Source organism: Oncorhynchus keta, chromosome 13 (assembly GCF_023373465.1).
Source record: "Oncorhynchus keta strain PuntledgeMale-10-30-2019 chromosome 13, Oket_V2, whole genome shotgun sequence".
Lineage (NCBI taxonomy): Eukaryota > Metazoa > Chordata > Actinopteri > Salmoniformes > Salmonidae > Oncorhynchus > Oncorhynchus keta.
This window is the reverse complement of record NC_068433.1, coordinates 35,651,974-35,668,090: the sequence shown is the minus strand read 5'-3', so window position 1 is coordinate 35,668,090 and position 16,117 is coordinate 35,651,974. Positions and strand designations below refer to the sequence as shown.

Below are 16,117 nucleotides of genomic sequence, written 5' to 3'. Positions count from 1 at the left end.
CAGTCTGACTGAGCTGACAGTCTGACTGTAGGCAGCAGCAGGCTCGTAAGCATTCATTCAAACAGCACTTTTGTGTGTTTTGCCAGCAGCTCTTCGCAAGCTGTTTATGACTTCAAGCCTATAGGCGTAACGTCACTAGCTTTTAGATTTGGAGTAGTTATTCCCCTTGCTCTGCAAGGGCCGCAGCTTTTGTGAAGCGATGGGTAACGCTGCTTCGAGTGTGGCTGTTGTCGATGTGTTCCTGGTTAGAGCCCAGGTAAGGGCAAAGAGAGGGACGGAAGCTATAATGTTACACTGGCAATACTAGTGCCTATAAGAACATCCAATAGTCAAAGGTATATGAAATACAAATGGTAGAGAGAGAAATAGTCCTATAAATACTATATTAACTACAACCTAAAACCTCTTACCTTGGAATATTGAAGCCTCATGTTAAAACCACCAACTTTCATATGTTCTCATGTTCTGAGCAAGGAACTCAAACTCAAGCTTTTTTACATGGCACATATTGCACTTTTATTTCTCCAACACTTTGTTTTTGCATTATTTAAACCAAATTGAACATGTTTCATTACTTATTGGAGGCCAAATTGATTTTTGATGTATTATATAAAGTTAAAATAAGTTTTCATTCAGTATTGTTGTAATTGTCATTATTACAAATAAATCAATAAAAATCTGCCGATTAATCGGTATCGGATTTTTTGGGTCCTCCAATAAAATCGGTATCGGCGTTGAAAAATCATAAATCGGTCCATAACCTCTACTACTTACCCAGTTCAAAACAATGTTGGTGTAAGGTAGGTGTTACTGTGGCAGATGTAAGGTGTTGGTTGATAGATTTTGAGAATGGTTGAATAGAGCAGGGAGTAGTAACATTTCAAATCAAATTGTATTTGTCACATGCGCCGAATGGGGTATATCGGTCCTGGCTGGCAGGATGCTTGGCCCCAGTGATGTACTGGGCCGTTCGCACCACCCTCTATAGTGCCTTGCGGTCAGATGCCAAGCAGTTGCCATACCAGGCAGTAATGCAACCCGTCAGAATGCTCTCGATGATGCAGCTGTAGTACCTTTTGAGGATGTGAAGACCCATGCCAAATCTTTTCAGTCTCCCGAGGGGGAATAGGTTTTGTCGTGCCCTCTTCACGACTGTCATGGTGTGCTTGGACCATGTTAGTTTGTTGGCGATGTGGAAGCTAAGGAATTTAAAGCTGCTCGGTCCTCCTTTTCCTGTAGTCCACAATCATGTCCTTTATCATGTTGAGGGAGAGGTTGCTGTCCTGGCACCATAAGGTGTCGTCGTTTGTTGGTGATCAGGCCTACCACTGTTGTGTCATCGGCAAACTTAATGGTGTTGGAGTCTTGCCTGGCCATGCAGTCACGAGTGAACAGGGAGTACAGGAGGGGACTGAGCACAAACCCCTGAGGCCCCCCCCACGTTGAGGATCAGCGTGACGGATGCCTTGTTTCCAACTCTTACCACCTGGGGGCAGCCCTCCAGGAAGTCCAGTTATAGAGGGTGTTATAGAGGTGTTTAGTCCAAGGGTCCTAAGCTTAGTAATGAGCTTTGAGGGCACTGTGGTGTTGCACGCTGGGATGTCAATGAATAGCATTCTCACATAGGTGTTCCTTTTGTCCAGGTGTGAAAGGTCAGTGTGGAGTGCAATAGAGTTGCATCATCTGTGCATCTATTTGGGCGTTATGCACATTGGGGTGGGTCTAGGGTTTCAGGAATAATGGTGTTGTGCGCCATGACCAGCCTTTCAAAGCACTTCATGGCTACAGATGTGAGTGCTGCAGGTTGGTAGTCATTTAGGCAGGATACCTTAGTGTTCTTGGGCACAGGGACTATGGTGGTCTGCTTGAAACATGTTGGTAATACAGACTCAGTCAGTGACAGGTTGAAAATGTCAGTGAAGACAATTGCCAGATGGTCAGTGCATGCTCAAGGTACACGTCCTGGTAATCCATCTGGCCCAGTGGCCTTGTGAATGTTTACCTGTTTAAAGGTCTTACTCACATCAGCTCCTGAGAGCGTGATCACAGTCGTCCGGAACAGCTGATGCATACATGTTTCAGTGTAACTGGCCTCAAAGCGAGCAGATAAGTCATTTAACTCGTCTGGTAGGCTCATGTCACTGGGCAGCTCTTGACTGTGCTGCCCTTTGTAGTCTAATAGTTTGCAACCCCTGCCACATCCGACGAGTGTCGGAGCCGGTGTAGTACGATTCGATCTTAGTCCTGTATTGACGCTTTGCCTGTTTGAATGTTCGGAGGGCATAGCAGGATTTCTTCTAAGCTTCCGGGTTAGAGTCCCACTCCTTGAAAGCGGTAGCTCAGTGCAGATGTTGCCTGTAATCCATGGCTTCTGGTTGGGGTACGTACAGTCACTGTGGGGACGACGTCCTCAATGCACTTATTGACAAAGCCAGTGACTGATGTGGTGTACTCCTCAATTCCATCGGAAGAATCCTGGAACATATTCCAGTCTGTGCTAGCAAAACAGCTTAGCATTTGCTTCCTCTGACCTCTTTTTTTATTGACCGAGTCACTCGTACTTCCTGCTTTAGTTTTTGCTTGTAAGCAGGAGGATAGAATTATGGTCAGATTTGCCAAATTGAGAGCTTTGTACGCATCTCTGTGTGTGGAGTAACGGTGGTCCAGAGTTATTTCTCCCCCCCCCCCCTGGTTGGACAATTAACCTCTCTGGGTAGGGGGCAGTATTTTGATTTTGACATCCGGATGAAAAGCGTGCCCAAAGTAAACTGCCTGTTACTCAGGCCCAGAAGCTAGGATATGCATATAATTTGTAGATTTGGATATTAAACACTAACGTCTAACATATGTCTTGAGTATAACAGAACTGATATGGCAGGCGAAACCCCGAGGACAAACCATCCCCCCCAAATATGTTAGGCTTAGTACTTTTTTCAATGGCCATTACTTTAATTTTAAGGCCATGTCCTCCCAGATTGCAGTTCCTAGGGCTTCCACTAGATGTCAGTCTTTAGAAAGAGTTTCAGGCTGTTTTTTGGAAAAATGACCCAGAAATGGTTGTTTTTCTAGGTGGCTCCATTTTGGCTGTAGTGTTTCCAAGCTCGTGGAAGAAAGCGCATTCTTGGTATTTTTCTCTGGTAAAGACAACAACGATTCTCAGTCTTAAATGTTATAGTTTATTTGCGTATTAGGATACCTAAGGTTTGCTTATAAATGTTGTTTGACTTGTTTGGAAAAGTTTATTAGTAACGTTTGGGATTCATTTTGATGGAGGGAAACTGGGTGGATTATTGACTTAAGTGCACCAGCTAAAATGAGTTATGGATATAAAGGACATTATCGAACAAAATGACCATTTGTGATGTAACTGGGACCTTTTGGAGTGCCAACAGAAGAAGATCATCAAAAGGCATTTTTATATCGCTATTTCTGACTTTTGTGTCGCACCTGCCTGGTTGAAATATGATTTTCATGTGTTTGTATGCAGGGCGTTGTCCTCAGACAATCGCATGGTTTTGCTATCGCCGTAAAGCCTTTTTGAAATCTGACACGGCGGCTGGATTAACAAGTTAAGCTTTATTAATTATTATTTCCAAGAATGTTAAATATTTGAATTTAGTATTTTGGAATTTCGCGCTCTGCATTTTCACTGGATGTTGGCCAGGTAGCATCCCACCTACCCTAGAAAGGTTAAAAGAACAACCACGTTAGATCATTTGTTTTGTGACATCATTAAAGAGGTTATAACAGAAACATTGTAACTTTAAGGAGGTTCCACAATGTTTTTCACAGTTAAATCTAAATGTTGTATAACATGTATGATTAAATATGAAACAATTTGTGAGAAGACAAAATGTGATTTCAGCTTTCTAAATGAGAATGGTTTTTGATATAAATTTCTCCCAGTCAGTAAACATGCCCACGTGAGTACAGACATTATGGCAAAAGGATGGAACACCCCTTTTGCCAGAGTGCTTATAAAGGACTCCTAAAGAATTAACATAATAGACCAAAACATGCCGGGTTGCTGCCGGTGTGGAAAGTGGTCCCTGAATAATCAACCATTGAGACCAGAAAAATGTGGAGTGGTAGCTACACATTGAAATGGTTGCAATATAAATATAAACCAAGCAGGCAGACGGTGTTGAGCCGGACGTCACTAATGGTTAGAATCTACCAGACCAGAAAATGGTCAGACCCTCTGAAACTCGACACGTGAAGAAAGATGAAGACTATACCAAACATTCTCAGTCTGCAGCTGGATAATGTAAAGTAGTCTAGAACTTTGACCAAAGATACAAGGAAGATCTCAGCAGACAAACATTGTGTACCTTTGATGTTTCCATTCTAACAAACACTTCCAGACCAAAGAAAGCCTACTACTACAAAGGACATTGTGACCTCTGGTGGACAAACCAGAGACTTTGAACGACTCCCAATAGATGAACAGGGCAATTTCAACAGAGAGACGACAAAGACATACATTGCAATTATTTTAGAATGAGTGGTTGTTAGGGTGCTAAATATCCATATTTACAAAGAGCGTATTTTCAACATGTATGTATAATGGGTTCCCTCTGTCTCTCCCGCTCTTTCTTTCCCCACCCCTTTCATTGTGTCATCGAGTTAGTCCACTAGGGACTTGTGCATTATGTGAGTAATCAACATATCATCCATCATGTGTGTGTGTTAATGTAATTCTGTGTGATTGAGTTAATTATTTATTTATTAAGACAATTTATGTATCGCTGAATCACATTTAGACTAGGGTTCGTGCAGATTTGAAGTCAACAACATTCAGAATGAGACTGATGAGGTAATAATAATTAATGGATGACTGGTAGGATAACGATATATTCTGATATATTCTTGATTCATTCGAGAAACGTTAACTCATTAACCTCTCTGGGACATGTGGGACGGTAGCGTCTCTACTGGCCAAAAGCCAGTGAAAATGCAGAGCGCCAAATTCAAATAAATTACTATAAAAACCCAACTTTCATGAAATCACACTTCCAAGATACCAAATTAAAGCTACTCTTGTTGTGAATGCAGCCAACATGTCAGATTTCAAAAAGGCTTTTCAGCGAACGCAAATTATGCTATTATCTGAGGATAGCACCATAGTAAACAAAGAGAAACCATATTTCAACCCTGCAGCCGCGACACAAAATATAGAAATAAAAATATAATTCATGCCTTACCTTTGACGAGCTTTGTTGGCACTCCAATATGTCCCATAAACATCACAAATGGTCCTTTTGTTCCAATAAATTCCATTGATATATATCCAAAACGTCAATTTATTTGGCGCGTTTGATCCAGAAAAACACTGGTTCCAACTTCCGCAACATGACTACTAAATATGTCAAAAGTTACCTGTAAACTTTGGCAAAACATTTCAAACTACTTTTGTAATACAACTTTTTTACGTAATATAATCGATACATTTGTTCAATACAGGAGGAAAACCAACTGTAGCTATCTTTCTGGTCACGCGCCTTTATCTAACAGTACACTACAAGTTACCCCCGTTCTGGATGGCCGTACTTCATTACACAAAGGAAAAACCTCAACCAATTTCTAAAGACTGTTGACATCCAGTGGAAGCGGTAGGAACTGCAAGAAGGTCCCTTAGAAATCTGGATTCCCAATGAAAACCCATTGAAAAGGAGTTTTGCTTGCTAAATAAGTTATGTTATACTCACAGACATGATTCAAACAGTTTTAGAAACATCAGAGTGTTCTCTATCCAAATCCAAAATGCATATCTTATCTTCTGTGGATGAGTAGCAGGTAGTTGAATTTGGGCATGCTTTTCATCACATTCAGAATGCTGCCCCCTATCCTAGAGAAGTTAAACAAACTTTCTATGGGGCCCGAAGATTGCTAATGAGTTAATTATTACATGATTAATTTAAACACGTAATAATTCAACATAGTTACTTGGTTTTATAAAATGACAGTCATCACATTAAAGAGTCACATCATAACACCATACTGGGTGGCAACATTCTTATCCCTTGTTTAGTAGCTAACCAACTCGGCTAACTTACAGTCACGTCAAAAACAACAGTGACTGCATTTGCATAAGCTGTTTTCTAGTGACATTTATTTGGATACATCCATAACAATGAGCTAATGAGGCGCGATTCTGCCAGGCAAAAGAAAATTGCTTTCCCGTCAGGACACTTGAGCTAGCCAAAAACATAGCTAACACAATCACTGCTGTTGTTAGCAGTTGGTGTTATTCTTCAATAACAGACCCCAAAGCAAATCAGGGGGAGAAAAATATATTTATTCAAAGAGAACAAATCATAGTTGTTATGCTGGAAAGTAGATGGTAGATGTTCATTCTTCCCTGTCCTCAGTGTTTTCTCCACTGAACAAAGAGACAAGAGTAGTTTATAACCCAAACCTAGCCTGTGGTTGACCAATTATAAATCCTTGCAGTAAAATTGGGCCAATAGTCAAATATCTCGTTTCAGGCTCAATGTATAGACAATTCGGACCAATGAGAACTTGCCACATGTAGCTTTGAGTCCTGTTCTGAAATTTCTCCCACAACTACAATAGGCCTATGGGTAATGTGTTAAACATAGTCGTCATTTCGTCCTCTGCGTTGTGTATTTATCTTTTAATATTCTTACACTGTAAAGACTGCAAACTAGCGGCACTTCGTTTTACCTATTGACATTTCTTTGTATATATCCACAAAAATTATGCCAGCCGATTCAAGATGTAGACTGACAGAGAAATGCTGCCTGCCTGCCTGTCTGTCTCGTCCTGACTCCTAATCGTTCATTACTATGGACAGCTGGAGATCGAATTTGAATATTGAAACAATGTTGCAAATGTCAGAGAGACAGACAGCAAGGTTTATGCTAATCTCAGTGGTTGAAAACTAAATGTTAGTCTAAAAGAAATGAGGATGTCTAGATGCTTTTTATAGTGAGATCAAGTTTATAATTTGCCTGGCTGGGCTGATGACAGTGGATTGCGTAGTCAGACGGAACAGAGTAAATAGGCATTTTAATATAGATTTAGCCGGTGGTAACTTGTGGAATTAGACACCGGCTGGAGTGAGCATTTAACCAATCAGCATTAGACCCACCCGTTGTATAATTCCCTATAAGGCACGGTATATGTGCACAGTAGCATTCAATGGCTATAATTCATTCTTACATGTTCTGTGTTTGAGCTGCTTTTGAAAGCAAAATTCTAACTAAAAACATATTTTCATAATAGCAAGCTAGGACAGATGGCTTGATTAGCTAAACTAGCAAGTATGTTTGGTTACCAAGGCAACTACTGTAGCTATCTAGTAAACTTGCTAGCTATTAAAGCAGTAAAGGCGTTAAATTATAACCATGGAATGAAAGGGATAATCAACGAGGCTCTATGCTTTCTCTGGAAAATAATGCAACTCGGTGGAAGGTTAGTTCCATTCCACTAGCACGTTGTGGAACACACCTTCCACATAGTTCATTATTTTCCATAGAACGCATAGCCCCTTGTTAATTATCCCTTACATGTTGTGATACAGAACCAGAAGAGGCTGGTGAGAGGAGCTATAGGAGGATGGGCTTATTGTAATGGCTGGATTGATTATGTCCTAGCCGTTACAATGAGCCCGTCCTCCTATAGCTCTTCCCACCAGCCTCCTCTGTACAGAACACTGTTACAAATGTGAATGTAGCATGGCAAAGCACAAAAGGAAATAACTACATGACAGGGTATTTTGACATGAGTTGTAAGAATGTAGAAGTGTGAATACATAGCACAAACCTATGCTGATCCACACCTAACATTTTCCAATAGAGGGCTGATACAATTTACTACCACTATTGACATCACAAAAACATTTCTCACACTCCAGAGCCTACATGTTCTTGTGTGCATGTGTCGACCAATAGCACTTACAGTGAGCGTGGCTCCAGACTGGAAGAGCTCATAGGGGTAGAGGATCCTCTCGAAGTGGGACCGCAGCAGAGAGCCCATACCCTTCCCTGGGGGAAAACCCATCCTGCTGCCCACCTTGGACCATCTCTTCTCCTTACACACGGTATCAAAGCCTCCCTCGGAGGAGACTATCTGAAATACAATGTGTTTTAGTAAGATGGTTATAGTTGACTCACACACAAAAAGCATATTTTCAGAATAGTAAGGAGACATTCAAATGTACACCAGCACTTAGCACCTCTACTGTCCTAAAACAAAATCCAAAACAAACTCTACACCTACACCACCCGATGTTACAGGAAGGCCATAAAGATCATCAAGGACAACAACCACCCGAGCCACTGCCTGTTCACCCCGCTACCATCCAGAAGGCGAGGTCAGTACAGGTGCATCAAAGCTGGGACCGAGAGACTGAAAAACAGCTTCTATCTCAAGGCCATCAGACTGTTAAACAGCCACCACTAACATTGAGTGGCTGCTGCCAACACACTGACACTGACTCAACTCCAGCCACTTTAATAATGGGAATTGATGGGAAATGATGTAAATATATCACTAGCCACTTTAAACAATGCTACCTTATATAATGTTACTTACCCTACATTATTCATCTCATATGCATACGTATATACTGTACTCTATATCATCGACTGCATCCTTATGTAATACATGTATCACTAGCCACTTTAACTATGCCACTTTGTTTACATACTCATCTCATATGTATATACTGTACTCGATACCATCTACTGTATCTTGCCTATGCTGCTCTGTACAATCACTCATTCATATATCCTTATGTACATATTCTTTATCCCCTTACACTGTGTATAAGACAGTCGTTTTGGAATTGTTAGTTAGATTACTTGTTGGTTATTACTGCATTGTCGGAACTAGAAGCACAAGCATTTCGCTACACTCGCATTAACATCTGCTAACCATGTGTATGTGACAAATAAAATTTGACTTGATTTGATTTACTTACTCCTAAGATATAAATAAATCACAGCATACTTACAAACACACCACATGTTTCTAAAAACAGTATACTGTTCAGGTGAATGGTCCGACTCCGGTCTTACCTTGCTGAGCTGGTACAGATCGAGGATCTTCCTCTCCACATGAGGGAAGCGCAGCCTGGACCCCTGCAGTTCCCAGAACTTGGCAATCTGATCCAGGAAGTTGAGCTTGACCCGAGTGAGGGCCTGAAAGCAATGGGAGAGGTGAGGGAACGGTACAAAGTAGAGGTCGGCCGATTAATTGGAATGGCCGATTAAGTATGGCCGATTTCATAACAATCGGAAATCGGTATTTTTGGGCGCCGATTTATTTTATTTTTTTACACCTTTATTTAATCTTTATTTAACTAGGCAAGTCAGTTAAGAACACATTCTTATTTTCAATGACGGCCTAGGAACGGTGGGTTAACTGCCTCGTTCAGGGGCAGAACGACAGATTTTCACCTTGTCAGCTCGGGGGGATCCAATCTTGCAGCCTTACAGTTAACTAGTCCAACGCAATAACGACCTGCCTCTCTCTCGTTGCACTCCACAAGGAGATTGCCTGTTACGCAAATGCAATAAGCAAAGGTAAGTTGCTAGCTAGCATTAAACTTATCTTTTAAAAAACAAACAATCATAATCACTAGTTAACTACACATGGTTGATGATATTACTAGATATTATCTAGCATGTCCTGTGTTGCATATAATCTGACTGAGCATATAAGCATACAAGTATCTAAGTATCTGACTGAGCGGTGGTAGGCAGAAGCAGGCGTGTAAACATTCATTCAAACAGCACTTTTGTGCGATTTGCCAGCAGCTCTTCGTTGTGCGTCAAGCATTGCGCTGTTTATGAATTCAAACCTATCAACTCCCGAGATGAGGCTGGAGTGACCGAAGTGAAATGGCTGGCTAGTTAGCTTGCGCTAATAGCATTTCAAACTTCACTCGCTCTGAGCCTTGGGGTGGTCGTTTCCCTTGCTCTGCATGGGACGCTTCGATGTGGTGGCTGTTGTCGTTGTGTTGCTGGTTCGAGCCCAGGGAGGAGCGAGGAGAGGGACGGAAGCTATACTGTTACACTGGCAATACTAAAGTGCCTATAAGAACATCCAATCGTCAAAGGTTAATGAAATACAAATGATATAGAGGGAAATAGTCCTATAATAATTACAACCTAAAACTTCTTACCTGGGAATATTGAAGGAACCACCAACTTTCATATGATCTCATGTTCTGAGCAAGGAACTGAAACGTTAGCTTTCTTACATAGCACATTTTGCACTTTTACATTCTTCTCCAACACTTTGGTTTTTGCATTATTTAAACCAAATTGAACATGTTTCATTATCTACTTGAGGCTAAATTGATTTTATTGATGTATTATATTAAGTTAAAATAAGTGTTAATTCAGTATTGTTGTCATTGTCATTATTACAAATACATATATTATTATATATATATATTTTTTTTAAATCGTCCGATTAATCGGTATCTGCTTTTTTGATCCTCCAATAACCGGTATCGGCATTGAAAAATCATAATCGGTCGACCTCTAGTACAAACACATGAAAGTCAATTCCAAGTGAAATCTGGCATGCTTAACTCTAAACAGGAATATAAAGAGGTGGCTTTGGGTGCTGTAGCCTTGGAGAAATCAAAGTAAAGACAGCCTACAAAAACCAGTGAATGATATCCTTTAACTTCTTTGGGACTGGGGGGCAGTATTGAGTAGCTTGGATAAAAAGGTGCCCAGAGTAAACTGCCTGCTACACAGGCCCAAAAGCTAGAATATGCATATATAGAATATGCATAATAGATTTGGATATAAAACACACTGAAGTTTCTAAAACTGTTTGAATGATGTCTGAGTATAACAGAACTCATATGGCAGGCAAAAACCTGAGAAAAAATCCAACCAGGAAGTGGGAAATCTGAGTTGTCGTTTTTGAAGTGATTGCCTATCGAATATACAGTGTCTATGGGGTCATATTGCACTACCTAAGGCTTCCACTAGGTGTCAACAGTCTTTAGAACCTTGTTTCAGGCTTCTACTGTGAAGGGGGAGCGAATGAGAGCTGTTTCAGTCAGATGTCTGGCAGAATGCCATGAGCCGAATCATGCGCGCGGCCGTGAGAAGTTCCTTTTCATTTCTAAAAGGAATTGTCCAGTTGATACATTATTGAAGATTTATGATAAAAACATCCTAAAGATTGATTCTATACATCGTTTGACATGTATATTCTTCAAACTGTAATATAACTTTTTTTACTTTTCGGCAGAACTAAGCGACCGCGCATTGAGCATTTGGATTACTGGGCTAAACGCGCAAACAAAAAGGAGGTATTTGGACATAAATTATGGACTTTATCCAACAAAACAAACATTTATTGTGGAACTGAGATTCCTGGGAGTGCCACCAGATGAAGATAAAAAAAAGGTAAGTGAATATTTCTAACACTATTTCTGACTTTGACACCTTTCCTTCTTTGGAAAATGTCTATGTTTTTCTGTGGTTAAGTGCTAACCTAACATAATCGCACGGTGTGCTTTCGCCGTAAAGCCTTTTTGAAATCTGACACAGTGGTTGCATTAAGGAGAGGTTAATCTATAATTCCATGCATAACACTTGTATCTTTTATCAATGTTTATTATGAGTATTTCAGTCATTTGATGTGGCTCTCTGCACTGTCACTGGATATTTGTTTGAGACAATACATTTTTTAACTTAAACTCTTGCTCCTACCCGACACGCAGGCGTCCCATCTAGACATCTGGAAATGCAAATGCGCTACGCTAAATGCTAATAGCACTCGTTAAAACTCAAACGTTCATTAAAATACACATGCAGAGTACTGAATTAAAGCTACACTCGTTGTGAATCCAGGCAACAAGTCAGATTTTTAAAATGCTTTTCGGCGAAAGCATGAGAAGCTATTATCTGATAGCATGTAACACCCCAAAAGACCCGCAGGGGACGTAAACAAAATAATTAGCATAGTCGGTGCTACACAAAATGCACAAATAAAATATAAAACATTCATTACCTTTGACCATCTTCTTTGTTGGCACTCCTAGATGTCCCATAAACATCACTATTGGGTCTTTTTTTCGATTAAATCGGTCCATATATAGCCTAGATATCGATCTATGAAGACTGTGATCAAGGAAAAAAAATGTGTTTTATAACGTAACGTAATTTTTTTTAATTAAAAAAGTCGACGATAAACTTTCACAAAACACTTCGAAATAATTTTGTAATGCAACTTTAGGTATTAGTAAACGTTAATAAGCGATCAAATTGATCACGAGGCGATGTATATTCTATAGCTGTACGTCTGGAAATAATGTCCGGGTAAATCTCAACCAAAATATCCGGTCGGAGACCGGAAGAACTGCGCTGCCTCGTGTCTGTTTGACCAAGAAACAAATCGTAGGCAAATGACAAGACTGTTGACATCGTGTGGAAGCTGTAGGTATTGCAACCTCGGCCCCATTTAATGTGGTTCACATTCAACAATGGGTTCTAGTGGCGCATTTTATATTTCGCATTTTCAGTGATGAGATTTTCCTGCGCTTTTCGATGAAACGCACGTTCTGTTATAGTCACAGCCGTGATTTAACCAGTTTTATAAACGTCTGAGTGTTTTCTATCCACACATACTAATCATATGCATATACTATATTCCTGGCATGAGTAGCAGGGTGCTGAAATGTTACGCGATTTTTAACAGAATGTTCGAAAAAGTAGGGGGTAGGAGTAACAGGTTAACTCAGTCATTGTATTCAAGAGTGCTGCCCCAAAAATGTGACGGCAGCTGCAGTCAATGCACATAAGGTCTGCACTGTCAAGCCACACCAACGTATAGGTTACCTCACAAAAAAAACATGTTTATTCAGACTACCAAAACATAACATATAATAACATACATACAAAATAACATACATCAGTGAATAATAATAATAATATAATATGACTGACAAACTCATTTGAATAACTAGCTTATTTGACTACTTACTGACTGACTACTTACTTAGGCAATAAATATTTTTATTTAACTAGGCAAGTCAGTTAAGAACAAATTCTTATGTACAATGACTGCCTATTTAGGCCTATACCTTATAACGACTACATACATGGTACCTAACTGCATTTCCAATATAGCCTTCACAGTGTTGTAACTCGGTGCAGTATACTTACCTCCAATTCATTGAGTCTCTGGACTCTGGGAGTAAAGCGGAAGTTGCGCACGTCGCAGGCAAAAGGAGGTGTCCAGTCCTAAAAGACAAAAGAGAACAATGGAAACCAAATGAACAACTTTGGTTCAGATTTTCATATGACTAAGTAATGTGGAAGTAAAAGCAACAACAAAAATAGAAAATACTTTTCAAAATAAACATTTCATAATACTATTCAAATCCCCTTTTCACATAAATAATATAGGGACGTGTGGATACAGATTTGGAAAGCGTCAGCCCAGGAAATTGGATGTAAAAAAAAAATTAAAATCTAAAATCCACCCAAAAATACCAGAATACTGGATATGACACAAATAATAATTTAAGTCCCTGTCGTCTAATTGCTTTAAAATGGGCACAGACTTAACCCCAAATGACAAATAATACTGGAGCACAGTGCAATAAAAGAAAACCTCCCAGAAGCAACTGTCAAGTTTAAGTGTGGGTGCAAAATTGACCAAATTAAGAGGGTTAGCCTAATCACCCAAATGTTCCGTGTGGGAAATGGGAATAAAAGAGAATAAGACCAATATTAGACATACATTTGATTTGCACAAGGCCAAACAATAAAACATGAAAAGTTGAGCATTTGGGTACTAATTTAACTTCCTGCCACTGTAGGCCTATCCCAAACCATGAAAATAAATAAATATATATATATATAAAACGCTTCACAGCTGCATACATGGATATTGCTCATATTGTAGTCATATGATGTAGCAAAGACTTGGAAATCTAGGCCATCAAATGAAAAGCAACTCGGAATTGGTATATAAAATTGTTAATAGTTTAAAAAAAATATCTAGACATCTAATTCGTGGGACGTTACTTGATATCCCGAATGTAACAGTTGCGATCTGTCCAGAAGACACACACACACAAAAAAAAACACAAAAAAGAGTCAGACGGGAGTCTGGAATCAGGCCGCTGTTTTAAATTACGACTTTACTTTAACTGTTTGGCTAAATAAAACATCCAAAATCATTGTTCAAATAAACTGATTAACAGACAATAAATGTTACCTCCACACATAAAAAATTAAACGAGAAATGACGTTACTCGACAAAAAATGTGCGTGGGCTAGGCCGAAAATACCATAAATAGATGACAACAAGGGCACAAACCAATGCAGGCGTAAATCTTAAAATGGAAGCAATGTGTTATATTCCAAAAGCATAAACAGTGAGGTTACCTCTGGCGGTCGAATTTTGCAGATGCCAGTTCTCTCTGCAATAGGTCGAATCTTGTTTATAAATCCTAGTGGATCCGAAAAATCTTCCCAACTCGGCTCAAAAACTGGGCACTCGGGAGGGGGTACGAATTCAGCAAAACCAGACATGATGAAATCACAAATTATATTTTCTTTAAAAAGCCAATAGTACTTGTGTTTAAAATCTATTGTGTTGACATCTGTGTGTGACATCAGTCCATGATTAGGTTATCTTTCAATTAGCACACATATTGTTGCTTCGGGAACTTCTCCTTCATGTTCATGATTGTTAAGTCTCAAGAAAAATAATTTCAATGAAGACAATTTCTTGATATGCCAACAGCTGGGCGACATGACAATATTGTTGAGTTGACGTCTCAAAGACAAAACTGTAAAAGATCAAAAATACATTTCCAGTCCTATTCCAATTTTAGGAAATTGCTGGGCCAAGCCAGGCGGCGTCCACCCCACCACTCCAGTACAGCAACGTTAACTGAAAGCCTGAGAACTACCTGGGGCGCAGGACATCAGTCAAAAGCGCCATCACTCCCCTTTAAAATGTGGACATATGATCCCGCAACAAAATAAAAACGGCCCCAAAAAAAATGTAATGTATAACTATTCTAAGCTCCATATTAACCCAATAAACATTTCCCATCATGTGCGATTTCACTTTTGAATATCCATTGGTTGTGACATCTTCATGTGCCAGGAAAATGCATTATTTCATCCAGATTTCGCAATTTTATCAATTTAAAGTTGCGCCTTAGTGGTCATCCAATCTAAATATGACGTTCTTCAGTAGGTTCAGCCTAAATGAGTGCGACCCTCTTCATCCGAAGAGTAGCTCGTGACCATCAACATCGAAACCTGAGCAGTTAGCTTAGCAATTAGCGCACATTGTTGATCAAACCACGTCCACTGCGACGTCCATTCAATTGAAGGAGAACGTTAGCTAGCTCGTCGCTATACAACAGGCGGTGGGGTTCCGTGGAGGTGAAGGGTCGACATTCCCGATGCAGCAACATACGTTATTTGCTCCACAATAAACCAGACAACGAGCTAATTTAAACCATTCTCATGCACACGGTTCTTTTGCTTCGTGTCACCCGAGTACTTTTCTAGTTGCTGTTGTCATTAAAATCGACGATACTTCCTAGCTAGCTAAGTTAGCCTAGCCACACTGTGCTGTGACTGCTTGCTGGCGAATAACTTCGTATGGTGTCTTTCTTTAGTGGGCTAGCACAGTTCAGGAATATACATTTTTCAGGATAAACATTTCGTATAAAATTGTTCAGTAGATGCATATGTTGCTCGACGCTATTAACTTTCAAACATTGTGTTTATATATATATAAATATTGATATATCTCCCAGCTTTCTTTTACTAGCAATGACCATATTACTACCATGTAACAATAATATACCAATACTCCACTTCCGCCTCCACATCCGCTTCAAGAAAACTAGAACCATGGTTTTTACTTACTATTTCCCTCTATACAAAATCATATGGCTCCCGATATGTACATCAGCATTTATGGTAAATTAGTTGTAGTTTTGTAAGGAACTACTACGTTTATAACCAAGTGGGGAAAAACCCCATCGTCTCCAGTGGTGCTTTCATGACAACTGGGATTCGGGAAAGAACGAGGTCAAAAACGATATTCAAATCGGGGAAGTGTAGGATTCCAGAGTTTTCCGACT

General features: G+C 39.8%; 1 protein-coding gene across 10 annotated transcripts in view; it reads right to left on the bottom strand.

The window, feature by feature from the left end:
* Nucleotides 1–15,832, bottom strand: part of LOC118372493 (lysine-specific demethylase 5A-like) — a 93,782-nt gene extending 77,950 nt beyond the window's left edge. For 5 of the 10 annotated variants that reach the window (XM_052460042.1, XM_052460046.1, XM_052460043.1 and 2 more), the window contains exons 1-4: nucleotides 14,394–15,832; nucleotides 13,164–13,241; nucleotides 9,045–9,167; nucleotides 7,924–8,094 (exon numbers count right to left, since the gene is read on the bottom strand). In XM_052460042.1, coding sequence (XP_052316002.1) covers nucleotides 7,924–8,094; nucleotides 9,045–9,167; nucleotides 13,164–13,241; nucleotides 14,394–14,624 — 603 coding nt within the window. In that variant the 5' untranslated portion in view covers nucleotides 14,625–15,832. Of the gene's footprint in view, nucleotides 1–7,923; nucleotides 8,095–9,044; nucleotides 9,168–9,425; nucleotides 9,992–13,163; nucleotides 13,242–14,393 lie in introns of those variants that run through there. The other 5 variants (XM_052460052.1, XM_052460051.1, XM_052460048.1 and 2 more) reach the window with 5 other exon arrangements.
* Nucleotides 15,833–16,117: the final 285 nt, after the last annotated feature.